Source organism: Enhydra lutris, unplaced genomic scaffold (assembly GCF_002288905.1).
Source record: "Enhydra lutris kenyoni isolate GAN:26980312 unplaced genomic scaffold, ASM228890v2 scaffoldscaffold5, whole genome shotgun sequence".
Classification (NCBI taxonomy): Eukaryota; Metazoa; Chordata; class Mammalia; order Carnivora; family Mustelidae; genus Enhydra; species Enhydra lutris.
The window spans coordinates 21,204,961-21,219,156 of NW_019154089.1; the positions used below are offsets into that span (position 1 = coordinate 21,204,961).

A 14,196-nucleotide genomic window follows, 5' to 3' on the forward strand; every position below is an offset into this window, starting at 1 on the left:
CAAGTCTAACTCACAAAGGCTATCCAGCACCATGGACATCCTTCTACGTTCCCATGGCCTCCAACAGTGTATTAAATTCTTTCCTTGTCCAACATCAAGTGATGACAGAGAGTTGTCACTGTCCTGAGCAACAGGAGATAGGATGACTTAATTTTTCTTTCAGAGACATGTCACAGGGCTGTAGGTAAAGATAGAAGAAAAGCACTAGATCTAGGTAAAAGAAGTCATAATTTACCACATTCTTGGAGAGACAAAGAGTAAAGCCACTGAGGGTAAAATTTACCACATGGTGTTTTATCGACAAAGAGCTATGTGACATTTTCTACTGGAACCAGTAGTGTAGGACGGTCGAACTCTGCTGTCGAAACATCCCTAGCTAGTCCCCAGGACAATAAAGTTCGAGTATTACTGATCTCTCATCTCTGAATATTCACCGGTAATTCAAAATGAAGAATAAGTATATGAAAAACAGGTTTTTTTGTTTTTGTTGTTGTTGTTATTGTTTTTTAATGGGAACACAATGCTTTATTTGACACTCTAAAACTAAAGAAATCCAGTCTCTAGGTGGGGGTTCAATAGTACTTTTGGAAACTGGCTCCTATCTTACTATTGGTGCAGGAACATCCAGGTTCATGGCTGTAATCTCAAGCAACACATTCCACGGTCTCCTCCCAGGTCAGCCAGTCAGGAACTAGACTCCTACACTGCCAATTCATGTCCCTCCCAGGCAGAACAAAAGCTTCCGTGCACATCCAGTCTTGCCCATCACAGTGCTGTCTGCATTCCTGTTCTATCTGTCCTCGCATCCCCGTGACTCACACCTCCACAGATCTGCATCTCCCCACTTCCTCATCACTCTTCAGGTCTTGGGTACTGATGACTCTATCCTCAGGAAATTTTATGACACCATACAAGGATCAGAAAAATCTGCAATTTTTTCCACTTACTGAACCAAAGCCCTAATGAGTGTTTCTACAGATAGGGTGGGAGTCCTAATGGCTCATAAATGCTAATAAAAAGCTAACATTTAGGGGCATCTGGGTAGTTCAATTGGTTAAGCGTGTGCCTTCGGCTCGGATCATGATCCCAGGACCTTGGGATCAAGCCCTGCATCAGGCTCCCTGCTGCTTCTCCCCCTCCCTCTGCTGCTCCCCCTGCTTGTGCTCTCTTATAAATTTTTAAAAATCTTAAAAAAAAAAAAGTGAACATTTATGGAACACTTGCCATGTGTGGGGTGTGCATGAACGTTTACTACTAAACCAGCTTATATGTGCTAAATTCTCTGAGTGCACTGGTGTCTTTATCTTCACCATAACCTTTCAGTTAGGAAAGAGGATACTGAGACACAAAGAGGTTAAGCAACAGTAAGGGGCAGAACCAGGATCTGAACCTGTATTTTTAAGTATTACATCCTATTGCTACTACGAAAAGCATTACATGTTTATAAAAGATGTACTTACACAAAGTATTAAGTTATCCATAGTAAAAAAAAAAAAAAAAAAAAAAAACTTATGGTAGACAGACTTAGAGTAGGGCTATGGAGATGGAGAACCAGCAAGGCTGTAGTTTTAGCTGGAGATGTTGCTGGACCAGTCAAGGTCACAGCATGGAAGCAGATGGCACCTAACTGGGTAATGTGAGGAGAGTTTATTACGGGCTCCTCTTAAAAAGTTGTGGTCAGGGTTTGGGAAACCAGAAGGGATGACACAAAGCTCCAGGGCTAGCAAGATAGAGAAGTTGCCATTGGTAGTCCTGCAGGGGCAAGGAAAGGGAAGGACTGGAGGAATCCAGAAAGACAGAACTGTCCGGAGAAGGCAACCTGAGAAGGCGTGTGTCCCTAAGACAGGCAAATAGCCAGCATCAGGCACCAGGACAAAGAGGAAGCTGGTAATCCGTGCCCTGGCCTCCTCTTCCTCTGCCCTCTGATCTCCTGCCATTGAGTAAGCCAGTGGGCAGCTAGAGGACAAGGGCACCCATTGATGCAAAACACATAGTCATTTTTCAGGACAGAGAACAAGGTCTTAAAGGGTACAGGGCAACGTGAAGGACAAATGGGAAATATGTAACATGTCATTCCAATGATAAACTGGGACAATTCTCAACCTCCCTGGGACTCAATTTCTCATGATTATAATGAGACAATTGGACCACACGTAATTTACACTGCCTTCCAGCTCTGACATTTCAAGGTTTTATGAATCCACCCTCCACCTATTTCTCAAGAGATTTTCCAAATAACTTCAAAAAATAATGACTACAACAGAACCCCCACAATGCAAACTCTAGTGATATTGTGCATCACTTCTGCCCATGTGTTTTGATAAGAGCGTGAATGTAGACCACGGCTGAGGTGGGAGGGCATTCATCTTCTCTAGAATGTAACCAACACGTTGCTAAGGGATCTAAAAAGAAGGCTGGAGAATATGAAAACTGTCTTGGAAAGGGTAACAGAAAATCCCTTGCTGTCTTTCTGATACAGAAGAAAGTAGTGCCACGCATACTAGGTGAACCTGGAAAGAGGTGCTTTGTATGCTTTCCTGGGAGTCTGTCATGCCTATGTTCTCATCAAGAACCAATAGACACACACGGTTGGACACTGGATGTGGATGTTGGGAGGGAGGGCCTTGGTTGGGGGTAAAAAGAGGGATAAGATTGAGAAGAGAGGATTGTATTCTCCTGAATCATTTGAGGCTTATCTAAGTAGCCTTTGAAGTTTGCTCTTCGGCTCTTGTTGAGATGTTTTTGGTTCTCAAGGTCTTTGGTTGATTCCTGAGGGAGCACTAAGGTTATCTGTTGTCTGAAGAGACAGATGTCACAGGCTCTTCATGAGGGCATCTGCCCTCCTTAGCTTCTGGGGACACACGTCCTTGTTCTCAAAGGCTGAGGTAATTGATGTGCGATAATTTAAAGGATGTTGGACTCTTTTCCCTGCCTCCCCCATCTCTACTACTCAAATAAATCTGAGTGGAACTACACCATTATAGAGTCATCCCTTTGTTTTGCCTTGACTCACAAGAGGTACTACTAACCCTTTTCCAGTTTCATTGATTTTTTTTTCTTAAATGAGAGGATACTTGTGTCATCTTGAGACCCCTAAATCTAGGAGACCGAGGATATGTACATGTTTTGTAAAAAGGCGAGCTATGCTCATTTTGAACTTATTCTACTTCACAACTATTCCTGTCATGGTCTGAAGGATGAAAAGGAAGGGTGGGGGAGGAAAATGGCAAATGTATACACATATATAAAAGAACAATATGCAAGTAAGAACGTATTCTCGTGTGGTTGTGTCTATACCACCTGTAGGCCATACATATAAGGAAACAAAAGCTTGAGATGTAGAGTGGGTTGAAATACCAACATGTTCACTTACTAGTTGATGACCTTGCACGAGTACTTTGCCATTGGTTTCTTCATTTTAAAAATGGACATCATGGCAATTTCTAATACCTAACACACAGGATGGATGTGGTAAAATGAGATCAATTCAAATACTTAGGATAAGAGAAGTAAATGCACTTCGTAAAACATACGTTACCCTAAAATGCAAGGGATTTTTAATACTCCATTTAAATTGACATGACAGCAGCATGCCCTTTGAAGGCAAACGGAGCACCTGAAGATTTGTCAACAAACCTGGCCACCTGCAGCAAAGACACCAGGAGTTTCTTAAAAATCTGTTCAGCATACTAAATATCAGATACAGGTCACAGGAATAAGCTACGTTTTGAAGTTCAATTAACAGAATGAATCATTTTGCCACCCTTCCTTTTGCCTATTTTTAAAAATGTCTTAACACAGAGCCACAATCAAGGGTAAAACCGATCAGTGTGCAGAGAACTATCACAAATAGGTCTCTGAAGGGTGAAAAAATGTGACAGATGTATAGAGAGTAACTTGAAAGAGCATTTCGGCAACAGACACAAGACGCTTGACTTAACAGATGTTTACAGTTAATAAATCCCATTTTATAACTATTTCACAGAGTATTTTCCTGGTGAAATACCTGGCAGCCATCATGAGGGCAGCAGAAAAATATTTCCGATCGACAGCCTGCTGGGAAGTATTAATTACACCCAGTGACAAGGACTCACAGCCACTCTGGGCGCTGCAGAGCAAAACCAGGGTCATTGCCAAGTCCCCCACTTCTTCCTAGATACTCATTGGAGGGTCCAAGTAAATGCTCCACCGGTACTGTTGATTAGGAAAGGTCCTGGTCAAGCCCCCACTGCATGCACCTTAGTCATCCTTACCCAGAGACACAACCTTCCCATACACAAAACTCACTTGCTGAGGTGAGGCGCTGGCAAGTCTCCATGAGAGGCGGCCTGGCTGGCATTCAGTTGTGCCGGCCGCATTGATGACCAGGAGTGGCTGGCTCACCATTGGCACAGGCTGGGCAAGGGAAGCTCTTCCTTTTGTGTTCCCCTCTAACTACAGAAAATCACCAGCAGTCCCAGCCCGAGGCAGCTGAGGCCTTCTCCAGCTGCGAAGGAAAACATAATAGGCAATAGCTGCTCTCCCCTCCTCCCTTTTTTTCTCCCTTCCCTGTAGACACACTCAGCATGAGGTTCCTGAGGAATTAGTGGCGGGAGGACGCCTCCCCCGCTGGCAGCCAAATGCCAACCGCACGTCCTGCCCATGTAATGTGTCTGACATTTCTGCATCGCTCTGGCTTAACATTGTTTGACACAGACTTTTTGAAATACCTCTTTAAAAGGTTTGTGCATATGTGCATGTGTTGTACGTGTGTACGATTTCTGTTGTTTCACAGCATCATTGCCTGTATTTATTATTATTCTTCTAAATTATTCTCTTAGTTGCTGACACATCGCTGCTTTGGCATTTCCACTTAGGCAGAAGTAATTGGTTTCAGAAGGCTGAAAACCCTTATTTGAAACCATGTGCACATTCTTGTTGATGGATGCCACAAAATGTTCAAATATCATCTTCCCTCAAGTAAAACAAGCGTTCAAATCCAGAAGGATGGAGTGTGATTGACAGCATGGCATACTTACATTTTAACTACCTGTTGTCAAGTTATTTTAAAGCACCTGTATATGAAATGGGGTCAGTGCTCCTGGTTGGTCAGTCACCTTTAGATAGATCTTATCAGGTTCGAAAGGGATTTTCTTTCCCTGTGCTGGAAAGGACTCTCCATTTCTCATTGTGTTTCCTAATGGGCAAAGGGCTGATGAAGTCAAGATCTCTGTCCAACATTCACACAAGGTGCTATTTCTGATGGAGAAGAGAATGAACAGCTATCCATTATGTTTGGAAGAAAGATCTAATTGTAGCCCTTCTACTCAGAAAGCAGAGCTTTCTTTCTTGCAATGTTTTTGGACATTTTTTTCGTGATTTTATTTTTAAAGATGGCATGGCACGGCTACTAAAATGGAGTACACTGATGACATCAGGATCTCAGACCAAAAAAAAAAAAAAAAAATTTCTCCCAAGAAACAATGAACCTCAATGCCAGATCATGTAGGGAAGGCAACAGGATGCCTGGGCACAGCTACCGCAGAATGACCAACCAGGCATGTGGGTAGGAACTGTGCATGTGTTTTGCACCACCACTCATCTGCCTAGGTGAGGCACCACCAAATGCACTGGCATTGGTGGTATCTTCAAAGACCATCCTGGAAACTCAGGGCAGAAATGCATCCACAGCCTCTCTATGTGACGCCTAGAGCAATACAGCAGCACAGTTAAGCCTGCAGAGTCTATAACTGGACCGAGTAGGTTCAAATCCCAGCTTTGTCAACTACTCATTGGATTTAGTCAAGTGGCTTAACCATACGGTACCTTGCTTCCTCTATCTGTGCTACGGGAACGAGTCAACCTCAAAGGACTGTTTTGAGTATTGAGATCACATATGCAAAAATGCCTCCCCCATTGCTTTCACTGTCATTACAAGTCAGTCTCTTCCTGATGACTCCACACACAAGGAGGAATAGATTCCATTCCATTCTTGGTTAGATACTCTTGTCTGAAGTTTCATCTTTAACGCCAAGCGCAAATGACGCTCCCTGCAATTTCAATCGATTTACCCCAGGTCTATCAGGAAACGCAGAGCCAGGAAAGTCTCATTTCTCTTCTGCTGATAGTTCTTCACAATATTTGAGACAGCCGTAATGTGTCCTTGAGTCTTGTAAAGACCAAACCAAGCTAGTTTTAAACAACTATTCCTCATCTAGCAATGGTCAGATTTTTCTTGATCTTTATCACCTTTCTTTGCTTCATATTTGTCAGCGTCCTTAAGCTGCATCATCTCAAATGGAACAAAATTTTCTAGCTGTGTTCTAAGAATTCAAGCTTATAGGAGACAATTTCTTAGGCCAGATATGCCATTTCTTCAATCTTAGAAGCAATCAGGACATTGGAAATTTATAGTCAAATAGCCAGCCACTCATTCACTTGGCCCAAAATATGTTTTTCAAATAGAGCTCTAAAGGAGGGTTTTTTTGGTTTGTTTTCTGACATCAGTATGAAGGAGACACTGGCTCGTGTATAGACCCATATAACTAAATACTTGTCAGTATCCTGAGGCTAAAGAACCTTCTGAAAAATCAGTTCACAGTTCTCCAGGATGGAAATCTATATCTGGAACTAAGTTTGCAATGCATCTGAGTGATCAGTCATCTTAACTATCTTATTTTTCCAAAGACACTCAGAGAGCTTCAGTGACTTCCCTAAGCCCACAAAAAGATGGAGCTGAGAGTCGAACCAATGTGAAATCATGGGCTAGAGCTTGCCTAATACGTCTCTACATGGCCAACAAGCATTTTCTTTCTCATGATGTCAATATAACCCGGACTATTTCTCTTCAAAAGAGATTCACCAGTGGCCCTCGATAGCTTTTCCATCACAATCAGAGCAGTTGAAGGGTCATCCTATTAAAACTGAGCCATATGTAGGTGTGGACAGTCATAAAGGCTTATATTTGTGTTTCAGAATGGTGCTTCAAGAAGGGGCCCCAAGAGCTGTAGGAGAACCATGCATATGTCTTTCTAATTGCAACCCATTCTCAGGATAAAGTCATTCCATCTTTGTTCATTTGCACAGACATTAGTGTGCGCCTCTACATCCCAGCTGTTGACTCAGCAGCAGTATGTTCTCCAAAAAGAGAAGCTTTATCTCTAAGCCCTTCCTGATTATACTGACAGATGACCTGGAGCAAGAAATGAGGATTTCACTTATTTTTTCCTAAAAAGAGATTAATAAAAAACAAACAAACAAACAACGATTTCTATCTTGCCTGACAGAGAATGTTAACGTGAATATGTTTGTGCATTTGTGGCTTTAAAGAAACAAAACCAGAAAAGGTAGAAATGCTATTTTAAAAATATTTTCTCATTCTGAAAGCAGTTGTAACTAAAAAATAACAACTAGCGGGCACAAACCAAAGTAAGACAAATCTCAGGTCACTCGAGACTTTGGATCCTGCTCAACATGTAAGAAGATATTTCCCTGTTTCTGCTAAGGGTGACTTCTTCCTCTTCTCACTTGATCTTGCAGAATTCCATGACACATCACATATGGCACTGTAATAGTCCTGGGTACAAATGTCTGCTCCCTTACCAGAGTGCAAGCTTCTGAGGGGCAAAGACAAACCATCATGTTGTTTTCTACCATCATGGCATTTTGCCCAATTCAACAAATTCCTGTTGATTCTCTCAATATCACTCTTGCTTCTCTAATCCTTCATCTGCATGGCAGGCAAAATGATGTTTTAAAAACAAATCTGATTCTTATATCCCCTTCTTAAAAATCCTTCACTGGCTTCCATTTTTCTGAGGATAGAGTTTATACCCCTTTCAGGACCAGGTTCCTGGTCCAGGAACCCTCCTAGGATCTGTTCCCTGTCCACTTCTCAGTGTTCCACTCCTCTCTCCTGCTCCCTCCTTCTGCCTCAGCAACCCTGTCCTCCTTCCAGGTCCTGAAACACACGATTTTCCTTCCCAGTTCATATATACAACTTCTCTCCCTCCCTCCCCCCAACCCCTTCCTCTGGTAACCTTCTAGAAATCAGTTCACTTCTTTAGGGAAGCCTTTCCTCATATCATATTCAAGTCAAGTTTTCCTGATGATACGTGCTATTGTCCTAGACTATAAATTTTCTCCGAGACCTTCTGAAGGCGTATTTCCTGATACGCTAGTGAAATACGATATAATTGTATCAGAAAATATTATATCTCAAGTTCTTAGGAACATTCTAAGGAGCTGTATCATGAAAGGAGGAATTATATCTCCCTCCTGAAAACAAAGTACTAGTGCAGACATATTTTGGGGCAGGGGGAGGGAGTCAGAATCTCCCATAATATTTAATCAGCCACCCACACCATTTTTACTTTAAAAAAAAAAAAAAGCCCCCAGGCTGTTTAATGAGTTTAATATTTTAAGAAGCTCCCAAAGGTCTAGAGAGAGAATCAAAGTGTAGGTGATTTACTATTGTTACAGTCTATTTTCAAGGTTTCAATTGGCCATTTCAGATAAACTGCCTCTATGGCTTATCAATCATCCCAGCAGCCACGTACCACACTTGGACTCCTCCCCTTTATATTCAGGCTCAAAACTTCGGAAAAAGGCCAGGTCAAAAGAAAAGGACCACTGCAGGATCACAAAGCCAACATTCTCATCCCAAATTCTTTAGCACATCAAGTTCAAGGAGAAACACGGCGGCTCTGAGAATTGAGTACCCTGAGTGTGGGTGGCCCAGGAGCCCACAACATTCTAACTCACATGTGTATCTCAACACCAACGGAAGCACCCAAGAGCATAGGACTAAATCATCATGGGGTGGGAGCAGGGGAAGAAGGATGGAAAATTGTATTCACTGAGCATCTGTTCTGGCCACTTCCTCTGCTAGGGGCTTGATACCCAGTTTACCATTTAATTCTACTTGTCGCTTTGCTCTCTTTTTCCTTTGTTAGAATTCTCCAGGTAGGCTAATAACTTTCCTCCTGAATAATGAACCAACACTGCAATTAGCCCCTGTATGCCTTTTCAGCTTAAAAAATAATCTCCATTATTTTTGACAATGTCTAATACACCCGATCAAAGCAAAGGAGAGATTATTATAATGTTGACTTCATCTGAATGGCAATGTAGTAGGGATCAAGCCAGTTCCAGATCTCAAGTTCCTCCCCAAATTTCTTTCCTCAGAAAAGGGGGGGTGTCTCCTTATTGATTAATATACATAGTGCAGAGATTTGGAGTAAAAAACAAAACAAAACAGATACTCATTCAAAAACACAGATATCAAATGTGAATGTGCAGTCATTGGCTGATTTAACTGTGCTTCTCCTCTTCTCAAGCTGACCTGGGAGATGTTGGTCACAAGACTCAGCACAGGATTCCTGGAACCACTCAGCACACAGAAGCACCCTCTTTCCCTTGAACTTTTACTTCCTTAAGTTCATCTTCTTCTTATTATTATTATGAACATCTTTTTCCCTAACCTCCTCAAGTGTAAGTCTTCTAGAGCAAGACTCAAGTCTTATTTATCACTTTATTTCCATTGGTTCTTCATGTAACACCTTCTACAGTGTTTGTCCTAAATAACTTGTTTTCACTTTTGTCTCAGTTTCTCTACTGTTCCAGTAAAAGTGATACTCAATTATTCCAATAGAGATGGAATGAAATCAATATCATTGCTTGGTTCCTTTTAAAAAATGAAGATACATAGACAAACATGTGAATTGCTCTTTTTTAAATGAAAATCCAGAAGCCCTTACAGATGGAGAAATTTCTTTACACATCAACACCTTGAATGTAGGTCAGTAAAACTTAGTGGAATTATAAAAGCTTTTCAACATGTATCATAAAATAATATAACCTCAGTGTGGGGTAGGGAGAATTTTATATACCCTTTTTATGAGAGAAGAGAATTAAAGAAAAACATGAGACCAATGGGAATTATTTTTGTTAATGATGACAGTCAATTGGAAGAAAAATGAACAACTAATTTTTTGGTAGGAAATACTACAGGGCAGCAATTTTTCAAAAAGCCAGTTTGATAAGATGTGAAGATTATGAAAGGTAAAACTGGACTTTTATCCTAGAATCTTTAAGTAAAAATGATCCTGTAACTAAAGGCTTCTGACAACTGGAAAGTACTGAGAATTAGAAAAGCTTCATAAGGAATTGTGGAAAGGACTGAAAATATATAGAAAGGAGCTGAAATAAAAGCAGTCTCACTAAAGATTATAAAAAGCAGAGATAAGGACAGGAACATACACTCATTAAAAGAAATTTCAGAACTGGGGTTACCTGTTGTTTTGCTAACTCATGAAATAATTGAAAATAAAAGGCATAGGATACTGTTGATATTGAAGGCCAAATCGATGGCAAGTAACCAAAAAGCACTTTCAGCTTTAGTCCCCTCAGATGAAAGGAAGGGTTTTTCTTACCCCACAGGGAAGTCATCCCCAGGCTCCCATGATGAAATGACTCAGAAAAGGCCCAACAGATGTTACTAAAATTTGGCAAAAGGATTCACATTTCAGCTGGGTATAAGCTTGAGGTATTACAACCCAGGGGCATATCTTTAAGAGAGTCATAGGAGCGCATAAATAGATTCTTAGAATAGAAATGGCTCTTTCAGCATAGGTTAATGGAAGATGTGTTATCACTAAGTTGGGCAGGAAAAATGGAGAATTGATACATTAGGTTACCCACGCTTGATAGAGAAATTGCCAATCTTTATAGAAGATTTGCAGAATATTTAAAAAAGATACAGAAGGAAGGGTTTTACGTTTTTGAATGTATCTTTCTTTCCATCTCTCCTGCCAGCCTCATATTCGGACTCACTGGGATATATCACATGCCCCCTGCTAATGCTTCCTGTACATAGCAGCTTGAGATCTTGTGTTCAGACTTTTTGTTTTCCTTGGTAAGATTTTGGTTTGATGCGGATCTGGGCATGAGACCACTGCCTCCTGCCCCTGACAGATGTATCAAACTCCTCCAGACATCCTCTTTTTTGTAGCTCTTTCCACAGCCTCAATGATTTCTGTATTTGTTTGTTATCTGCTGTCTTGGTCAGCTTTGGCTGCCATGATACCATACACTGGGGGGCTTCAATAACCGACATTCATTTCTCACCGTTCTGGAGGCTAGAAGTCTGAGGTCAGGGTGCCAGCATAGTCGTGTTCTAAGGAAGACCCTTTTCCCGCTTGGTAGATGAACACCTTCCCACTGTGTCCTCATGTGGTGGAGAGAGCGTGGAGTCTGGTCTCAGTGCACTAATCCCATTGTGGGATCTCCATACTCATCACCTCATCCAAACCTAATGACTTCCCAAAGACCTCACCTCCAAATACCATCGCATTGGGGATTAGGGCTTCAACATATGGATTTCAGGGGACAGAAACCTTGAGCAGAGAGCATTCATCTTATCCCCAAGTGTGTGAGCTCTAAGAGGTCAGGGAACTCTCTTTTGCTCCCCATTGAGGCTGCATGTTTTGCACTCTGTACCTGGAACACTGTAGGTCTTCATCAAGATTTAGGAGACGTATGTATGTATTTCTGGAGAAAATGACATTACCCAGTTCCTACCTGGGAAACATGAAAAATAAACTGCCTTAAACGATGTTAACATTTTTATGTTTCCACAGAATATCGTCTCTGTAGCTCCTACATTGTGTAGAGTCCAGCTTTCTATATTAGTAATTTAGCTCCACAGTGTCCACATAACTCGAAAAGGAAAGAGGCAGGTGCCATGTGAATTCTAAGTGGCCTGGGTATTAGCACAAGTTTTTAAATAATCAAAGTTCTCAGGACATTTGTAGCCGGTGCTATGTAATTCAGATGTGCGCATGCGTATGAATCTTGTCTTTCCATTGCACTGCCCTCAGGGGACCACGGTTGTTTGCATCCTTATGGTGCCTACCCTGGTGCTAAGCATAAGGCAGATAATTAATACATTTGCACTGACCTAGGTATCAATGTGAAAATTGGGTCAGAAGTGACCTCTGGGGCTGCTGTAATTTAGAAGAGAATATTTCTACATGAAAGAATCCTAGGGCAGATCAGCAAACCTCAAATCCATTTAAAGTGGCCACACTGGGGACTTTTGTTATGGCTAGAAGGGGGAGGGGAATGGAGCTTGCTGTGGGGGACGGCAATGGAGCCCAGACACCTGCTTCTCTGTCAGTGAGACTACCTGGCATAGGGCAAAGACCCTGGGCTTGAATTTTGGCCCCAGATACATTTGTTTAAATGAGTTGTTTCTTCATAAGCCTTGTTTTCCCAATTAAAATTCCACTCTCACCAGTTGTAAAGCCTCAAAATAATGCGTTGAAAGGGATTAGTATAATCTTGCAAGGCACGTTAGCACCTAGTAGGCGGTAGTTAAGAACTTAGAAACACAGGTCCATGTCAAGAAAGTTATGTGAATGTTCCTAAGATCGTGATAGCCCCAAACTGGAAAAAAATCCAGACATCCATCACTTGGTGGATAAAGTAAATGTGGTGTGTCCACATCAATGGAATGTTCTTCGGCAATAAAAAGGAACAAATTACTGATACATGTACAAAACGGGTGGATTTTAAGAACATCATAGTACATATTGTCTAATTCCACTAGTAAGAAATGCAGAAAAGGCATGTTACTAGAGATAAAAAGATCGATCAGTGGTGGCTTAGGGTTGAGAATAGGGCAGAGATTAGGAGCAAACGGGCAGTAGGGCATTTCTGGATGATGGAAATGTTGTGAATGTGGAGGATGTCAATGGATGGACATAGAACTCCATGTATTTGATAAAAAGTCAGAACTGTAGATTTTTCACTGGTGAATTCTATGGTGTGTGAGTTATACTTCAATGGAGCAGGTTTCTTTTTAAGGTCTATTAGAATGCCTAGGGAAACTGAGTAAGCAAGCAACCACAACGCACCCCACCCCCAACACACACACACACATGTGCGCGTGCACACACACACACACACACACACACACACACACTTCATATTGGAAGAAGAGTTTCGGGATTAGGATGGAACTCTGCAGAGAAGTGGACACAGAGGCAGTGGCCTCACTGGGCAGAATGATGGCAGAGCCAGCGCTCTCTGAGACTCTGGGGAAATAGTCTGACACCTTCACAGAGCTGGCCACAAGCCAGGATCATATGGGATGACTTCTGCAGCCAATCCCCATGGAAGTGCTGGCCTGGGAACAGTTGTCTCCCTCAGTGGGAGCCAGAGACCCGCAACCAGGACTATTTTAAAATGGAAAATTGGGGTATTTCACATTTCTGCTTCCTAGCCTTACCTTCTAACCTCATTTCACTGTAATTATTAACCAATGGCAGGCATCTCATTTGAGAAGTGTTTGTGGGACTTGCTGTCCTGATGAGGATCTTTACAGGGCTTGCTGGCTGTTTCCTGTCTAGAGAGGTTATTCAAAGAGAGACAGGTGATGTTGACACCGGCTCATGGTGTCACACGGAGACAAAAAGCTACCTGGAAGACCATCAGTCAGCCGCAAACATACTAGTTCCAGTAACAGGGGAATAATTGACATATTAAAATCTATAGGTCCTAGGAGGATACTAAACCCATCACATTTTTCTAAAGAGAGAGATAGAGAAAGCACGGTGCTCACAATACATCAATTAAAACCTGCCATTTCCCCAAAGCTGTCAGCTGCAGCGCGGCTGCCAGAAGTCCCCCTTCTCTGAGGGCGTCTTGAAAATGAGCACCTGGGGCAGCCAGAGCTATTAATAGGTGGAGGGAATGATAGAAAATGTCACAATGCACCTTTCCAAATAAAAAGGTGTCCAGACTTCTCGGGAAGGGAAGCAGCAGAGGAAAATGGCCCAAAGTACTTAAGAAATTATTGCATTTTCTTGTTCTGAACTCCTACTATATATTACAAGGGGGAGCTTGTCACTTCCAAGGTGTCTGGTCTCTCTCATTGCCCAGCTGGAGTGTCTCAGAGCTTGCTCATGGCTAGCAGGTTCGTCTTGCTTCATTCTTTTCAGAAAAGGGGCCAGGGAGGCATTGCTTCTGATCCAACCAGGAGAGGTGGGAGGCGTTCGCTGACTGTTGCTAAGGTACAGCAGGAAGGAGAGATGGGGCTCTCCTGACTCCATTTCTTATACTGCCCGGTACCTCGTTCGGATAAGGAAGAGAAACTTGGGACCCTCAATTCTCAAGGACTTCACAGGTATACTCAGAATCCCCAGCTACACTTCT

General features: G+C 42.1%; 1 protein-coding gene across 2 annotated transcripts in view; it reads right to left on the reverse strand.

The window, feature by feature from the left end:
* LOC111140927 (teneurin transmembrane protein 2) overlaps positions 1-14,196 on the reverse strand; it is a 934,316-nt gene that overhangs the window by 480,563 nt on the left and 439,557 nt on the right. Inside the window, exon 1 of one of the 2 annotated variants that reach the window (XM_022493194.1) lies at positions 4,254-4,386. The exons of the other annotated variant lie outside the window; for it this stretch is intronic. Within the exon in view, the coding sequence (XP_022348902.1) occupies positions 4,254-4,386 (133 nt within the window). Of the gene's footprint in view, positions 1-4,253; positions 4,387-14,196 lie in introns of those variants that run through there. 2 annotated transcript variants of the gene reach the window in all.